The following is a 7243-nucleotide window of genomic DNA, read 5'->3' as shown; positions in this document are numbered from 1 at the left end:
TGATACTTTTCAGTTTTTTTAACCGTAGTTTTTTTTTTTGTTATAACTAAATTTTCATGAAATGACGCAATTTTGGTCAACATTATAGCATTTTATTTTGCAGATCAATGTAAAAGAACGGGATTTTTATCATAGAGACATGGGACTTACGAGAAGCTCCAATGACATATGCATGCCTGGCTGTATGGCTGCATAAACTGGCTACACCTATGGCTGTCAAGTGTCAACTATGATGATTATGTCAATGTCATCATAATGCCAGTTTGTCAAAATAAAAATAAAGCATGGTCTTTGCAATTCTGCGTAGCTCAGCACATGATTAAATTTATATTTTTATAATTGAACGAGTATTTTTAAAAGTAAACAATAAGACTGTGTTAAGTCAATCAGTATGGTTGCCAAAAAGAAAAAGAAGGTATTGTGTCCATTTACTTCAATAGTATATCATATTTGATAAACCACAATAACTCTAACCTTATATATTTTACGTTCATTTAGTTTTCTTCGGGAGAAGGAGCACAATTTATGACCAGAAAAGCTGCATTAAAAAAACTCCAGCTTTCTCTGAAAGATTTCAGACGTATTTGTATATTGAAAGGCATATATCCTCGTGAACCTCGAAATCGTAAAAGAGCTCAGAAAGGAGCAGGTGGTATCAAAACGCTGTATCACACTAAAGACATAAAGTTTCTTTTACATGAACCTATATTATGGAAGCTACGTGAGCTGAAAGTAAGTTTACCTTTAGATGAAAAATCTTACCACAAATTAAATACTATTTTATAATGCGAACTCATTTCTTTAAGGTATATCAACAAAAAATTCGGAAGGCTCGAGCAATGAATGATTATGGCAAAATGAGAAAATACTTTCGCGACTATCCTCAAATGAATATTGATCATATTGTTAAAGAAAGATACCCTACATTCATTGATGCTTTAAGGGACTTAGATGACTGTTTGACATTATGTTTCCTGTTCAGCACATTTCCCTCCTTAAATAAAGTGCCTCGAGATCAGTCTCTACTGTGTAGAAGATTATCTGTTGAGTTTATGCATGCAGTTATTGTTGCTAAGGCTCTGCGCAAAGTTTTTATATCAGTCAAAGGTTACTATTACCAAGCAGAATTGGAGGGACAGACAGTAACATGGATGGTTCCACATCATTTTGCTTTTCAGGTATTAAATTTAAACAATGTTATAATACTAAGATCATGGTCTAAACCTAATAATATTAATTCTTATCAAGCTAACAACTCCTACTTGGCTAAAATCAGTACTAGAAGTACAGGTTTATCTAATTAAGTGTGTCATTATGGAGCAACACAAATGATATTAATCCCATCTTTGTACTGCAAAAGGGGACTGTTTGTGCTATTTATATTCTACAGAATTATAAGAGGATAGTTTACAGATACACACCAGTGAATTTTCTTAAAATTGTGATCTATGACATTCTATACATTAGACAAGTCATATTGTATAAAAACAAAGCTGAAATCTGGCACATGCCACAAATTACACCATTATAATCTTTGAATGATTTATTGCAGCATTTACTTGGATGTGTAAAATATTCTTCGTCTATAAGCAGCAATATAAATTCGGTTTAGGTTTGATTCGGACAGTTGACACATGAGTAAGGAGAAAAGTGTGCTTACATTGTCTTTAAGAATACTATTGCCGTTCCGCTATCAGACTGCGAATGATATGTCCTTATATGTGTATAGAATGTCATTGATTGTGATGATAATAATGATTACAGTACCAGAAACACACATAAACTTCTAATACATACCTACAATTCTATTGAGTTAGTAAGTTGTTGATGTACTAAGGAAATTCACAAGAATTGTTAAAAAATCTTTGTGTGGTTGAGGTTAACATAGTATAAATGACTTTCTAAGTGAAGCTACATGGGAATATAGTGAACACACCCAGGCTACTTCTTTAGGGGATAAAAGTAAAAGTGATATGCTCACAAGATACTGAACAGTAATGCAATGTCAAAGAATTTAGGATGTTTATTTTGACCGAATATTGACCGTAAATATCAAATCATTTTGAAATTTGCATGTTCTTATAAGTAATTCATTAATTTGAATGCAGCACTCGGAACAGAAAGAACCAAAAAAATTCTGTTATAAAGCTTAGATTAATATAAACAACATACTTAGTTATTAATTACAATTTAAAAATAATATCATAATTAATTTTTAATTCCTATGTGTTACAGCCTCAAAGCAAGGATGAAGTAGATTTCAAAATAATGTCGACATTTGTAGAATTCTACATCACAATGCTTGGATTTGTTAATTTCAAGTTATATAATTCCCTAAATCTTGTATATCCACCAAAACTGACAGCTGGATTTTCATCAAAATCAGATAAAGAACTAGTTGATGAACAGGCTTATGTGGCTGAACGAATTGCTGCTATGAATCTTTCCGTAGCAAGAATTAAGGGTGCTAATGAAGCAGAAGAATTGCCTGAAATAGACATTTTTGAGACTGAGGACCAAGACCCACAGAAACTGGAAGAAGCTAAACTGGAGGCAGAAAAAGTCAAGAAGTTGAAAACTTTGTTCAAAGGACTAAAATTCTTTTTAAATCGGGAAGTTCCAAGAGAGCCACTTGTGTTCCTTATTCGTTGTTTTGGTGGTGAAGCATCATGGGATCATGATCATTTTGTTGGTGCTACATTTGATGAATCTGATGAGTCTATATCATATCAGATTGTGGACAGACCAAGCATGGATAAACAATTTTTATCTAGGTATTATGTTCAACCCCAATGGGTATTTGATAGTGTTAATGCGAGAACCCTTCTGCCAATCAACAAATATTTGATGGGTGCTGTTCTACCACCACATTTGTCACCATTTGTGGACAAAACAAAGGATCAGGTCTACATTCCACCAGAACAGAGGGCTTTGAATGATCCTGAATACAAACCACCTGGTAAGATTTTGTAATTTCCATAAATTCACAACCCAATTTTTTAAAATATGGACTTCTTAAAATGACGAAGATGTTAATGTTGATTTAACAGAGTTCTCATTAAAGCTCAACCTTTACCGAAAAGGTGGTGGAGGGTAAAATAAAAATAAACGTAATTTTTTTACATTTGACACGACCATAACAGAATTGGCTGATTGTAAAAACAGTTATAAGTGCAAGGGGTTAATATATTATTAACTGGTATATTGACGGTGAAGAAGTTTGGTGTGTGGTTCCTTGAATATCACGAGTCTCTGTGACCCCGTAGAATCCACCACTTACATACTTTTAATTAAAGAAAGAAAACTTGTATTTGATCACTACACTACAATAAACCTTAAAACTAATTAAATAAATCTACATAATTATACTAATAAGTAAAAAGTATACGAAATTAATTACTAATTACTTAATTTACTTTTGATGATTTTTTGACTTTACAAATGCTTTCATAAGCTTTTTCATCCTACAATGTAACTTTTTGACCTTATTGATAAACCAAATTCGATTATTAATCATACAAATGTATAAACATAGCAGAATTTGAACCTGGGACCCCTATTCATAGTCATTAACCACTGCACCAATAGGTTGTCAATATGATTATTTATTGTAATTCTTAAATGACATCCACTGAAAGTTATGAAAGTGAAATTTAAAATATTTACCCAAGCAATTGTTCATAAAATCAATAAGTTCACTTAGGTGTTCAAAATGTAATGAATTTCTTGAAACCATCATAACATTTCTGCTATTGTTTTCTAATTCTTTATTTATATGATTACAAAAGGTGAAGAGGATTCTGATGAGGAAATTGAAGAAGCCAGTGATGAGGATAAGGACGATCAAGATGAAGGTGATGATACTGATGATAATGCTGAGGATGCTCTTACAAAACAATATCAAGATGAATTAGCCCAAGAGTCAAATTCTGATGTAGATAGCAATGACGATATGGATGATGATAAAAAGAAGCTGGCTAAGGAAAAGGTACTATCTTACTTTTAAGTTGTCTTAGAACATACTGACTGTACAATATTGTATATTTTTATTGAAAAGAGCTCAAACAAAGAACTCAGAGCGCCATTTGTTTCCGAAGCGGTAGTAGTATCTAGTAGTTATTAGAAATGACATCAAAAAGAATTCTAAAGGAATAAATTTTGAGAAAATAAATGCCTTTTTACTCCCAACTTAAAGGCTGACAACACATCTCTTGCCCAAGGTGTGGTTGAAGTCCATGGGCAGTTACCTCACCATGTCCCATCATGTGAGCCTCATGCCCATTTCCCCCCTCTTATAATATAATACACTCCACCATGCGACAGACCGAAACAGATGGAGGAAAGCTGTAGACGAACTTAAGCAGAGTCACAATCCTCAGCAATGAGGGAACAACTGTGAAGAAGAAGAAAAATAATATAATAAAATTTTTTTTTTTTGTTAAAAAGAACAGCTATGTAACATGTTTACCGCGAGAAATGGATAACATCATCCGTGTTCAACTGCGGGGAGGGAAATTAACGAATAATTTGTTAGTGTTCACTGAATGAAGGTACATACCTATCATTCGTAGCTAGCAATAATTCTATTTAGTTTGTTTGTGCCGAAATGGAATAAAGAAATACTTTGTTTTTTATACAACTGATAACAGAATGACCGGTTCATTGGAATGGTACATTGGTAGAGCATGAAAATAAATACAAAAAGCTGGATGCACTTCGTCGGAACTCATTTTTGAAATTATACCAAAACAGGTGCAGCGGATGGACTGTTTTGTTAAAAAATTGTCAAATTATTTAAGTTACCACGAACGCGCCGTTTTCAAGAAATTTCTTGCTTCGCAAAGCCACTTGGTGAAATCAATTACCGGCTGTTGTTTTCCCGAAACAATGCGACTTAGGGACCTTCGAGAAAAGAGCGTACTCCCATCTTAAAGGCCGGCAACGCCTCTACTCATTCCTGGTTTCACGGATGTCCATGGCCGCTGCCTCACCACTCAATTGCCCCGTCTTATATAAAAAATATAAACTCAAAATTATTATTATTGTATATATTAAATAAATTTAAGTATGCAATCTTTCATTTGTTATATACACATAAATCACAATAAATTTATTTCTAACTATAAAATAATTGGTTGTGCATTTTTTACTTCAGAAAAAGAACATGGGTGTCAAAACTGGTGTTCCGCATAAGGAGCATCCCTATCAAAAAGAGATTGAAGACAAGCAGGCGTTCAAGCTCAGAGAAAGGCTGGTGAGGAAAAAACACAGAAACTTATATAAGAGCATGAAAGCTGGGGCAGAGGCAAGAAAGAAGGAAATATGGCTGCTGAGGAAGAAGCGACGTCTACATGATGAGAAGGCGAAAGAAGAAAAGAAAGTTGAAAAGCGGAAGGAGAAAATGCAAGCATTAGAAACATCTATGTGAAACAAATATATTAAATCGATGTTTAAACTTTACTGTTTTTTAATTTAATTTTTTTGTTGATAATGTCAATCATTGTGACTTAGAAACAGACTGTATGGCCGTGTTAAGTTAATATCTTGACATCCAAAATAAGGCAATCAGCCTTTACCCTTAGCTCATTTATGTGTCTAGAATCTAGATAGACTGTATCGGCATTGGTAACGGCGAAGAAATTTGAGGTTGACAGTTAACCTCTTATTTTGATCAATGCACGCACACTAAGTGACATAAAAATCACGAGTGTAACGTAGCTTGTCATGCACACTAAAGTAATAAACCTGGCCTGCTTTCATCGGTTGTCTAGCAGCAAGAGGCTCTATCTAGACCATAGTTTCTCAACCTTATTTTGCTCACCGCCCACTTTGAGAATATGTTTTTTTCTAGAGTATTTTCGTGATTTTTTTTTTGCCTTTTTAGACTATATTTTTTATTCTACCCACGCCCCATCTGCGCCATCTCAATGCCCCATAATTTTCTCTGGGGCCTCTATTGCCCCCCCGAAAGTCTCAAACGCCCACACCCCTTGTGGGCGTTTTCGCCCACGTTGAGAACCTATGATCTAGACGAATAAAATATACAAGCTTTTATCCTTGATTTCTGCTTTACTCTACTTTTGTTTAATTATGTGAAAAGTTCATATTATTATGTGTAGGTACATCAATCATAATCACGTACTACAAAGCTGTGGAATGAACTTCCTTGTGCGGTGTTTCCGGGACGATACGATATGGGTACCTTCAAAAAAAGCCCGTACACCTTCCTTAAACGCTCCTGTGATTCCTCTGGTGTTGCAAGAGATTGTTGGCGGCCGTAATCACTTAACAACAGGTGACCGGTACGCTCGTTTGTCCTCCTATTCCATAAAAAAAATCATAACATTAATATGGTAAGTGATGCCTTGGTTATGACTAAAATAACATGCAATTTAGTTATGCCACTAAATTTAATTTCGATGAAAGATGGGGAGAATCGTTTAGCTTATTAAGTAGGTAATATAAAAAGACAAATACTGTTAGAAGTGTTCTACGGGACTTAAGTACCTGTATATGATTTTAAATGCCAGAGAATCCCCTCTGACGATTTCCAATCATTTGTTATATACATCATACTGCAGGTTCCACAAGACCGTACAGTATTCTAAAGTGCTACGCGCAAAAGCATTATAAAAAATTTTTCTAAGGACCCTTTAGGTAAAGAGCTGTATATGTTTATAAATGCCAGAGAATCCCCTCTGACGATTTCCAAGTATTTGTCATATAAATCGTACTGCAGGTTCCATACGACCGTACAGTATTCTGAAAGGGCTCCGCGCAAAAGCATTAAGTATAACATGTTTTTTTTTGTGGGCTCTTTAAAGGGCTTGGAACCGCGTAGCTCTAAGCCTAGAATCTTAAAGCTCTTTTTAGCGCGTTAGACACGATTGAAATTAACTTTAGCCAAAGCAATTGCTTTAACATTGTATGTTCATATAGGTAAATTATGTTTATCAATGCCTTAAGATTTAGTTTAAAATGCTTAAGATTAAGTTCATACCATTTCCATGACATCAAGTTAAAGTAATAGATAATCAATAAATTAAAGGTTCCAAATGGGAGCCCTGTGGGACACCTGACAGAGTGAAGAAAGGGTTAGAGAAATAACTTTAATACCCAGATTTACGTTTCAGATAATATTTCCATTTTAAAAAGATGCCATCGACAGATTCTTACAGCATGTGAATGAGTAGTTCATGATTTACTTTGCCCGCCTTGCTGAAATCGATAGGTATAAGTAAAT

General features: G+C 34.3%; 1 protein-coding gene across 1 annotated transcript; it reads left to right on the top strand.

The window, feature by feature from the left end:
* Positions 1-267: 267 nt before the first annotated feature.
* Positions 268-5460, top strand: LOC126967540 (pescadillo homolog). Its single transcript, XM_050812062.1, has 6 exons — positions 268-415; positions 499-732; positions 807-1178; positions 2236-2959; positions 3789-3988; positions 5156-5460. The coding sequence occupies exons 1-6, from the start codon at positions 392-394 to the stop codon at positions 5426-5428; spliced, it is 1827 nt and encodes a 608-aa protein (XP_050668019.1). The 5' UTR covers positions 268-391; the 3' UTR covers positions 5429-5460.
* Positions 5461-7243: the final 1783 nt, after the last annotated feature.

Source organism: Leptidea sinapis, chromosome 13 (assembly GCF_905404315.1).
Source record: "Leptidea sinapis chromosome 13, ilLepSina1.1, whole genome shotgun sequence".
NCBI classification, from domain to species: domain Eukaryota; kingdom Metazoa; phylum Arthropoda; class Insecta; order Lepidoptera; family Pieridae; genus Leptidea; species Leptidea sinapis.
This window is presented reverse-complemented; position numbering and strand designations above follow the sequence as displayed.

Bases quoted from the DNA above. Each gene is read 5' to 3' on its own strand.
- LOC126967540 (XM_050812062.1), top strand. From the start codon at position 392: ATGGTTGCCAAAAAGAAAAAGAAG. The intron at 733-806 runs GTAAGTTTACCT...CATTTCTTTAAG, and splicing joins GGAAGCTACGTGAGCTGAAA to GTATATCAACAAAAAATTCG. The intron at 3,989-5,155 runs GTACTATCTTAC...TTTTTACTTCAG, and splicing joins AGAAGCTGGCTAAGGAAAAG to AAAAAGAACATGGGTGTCAA.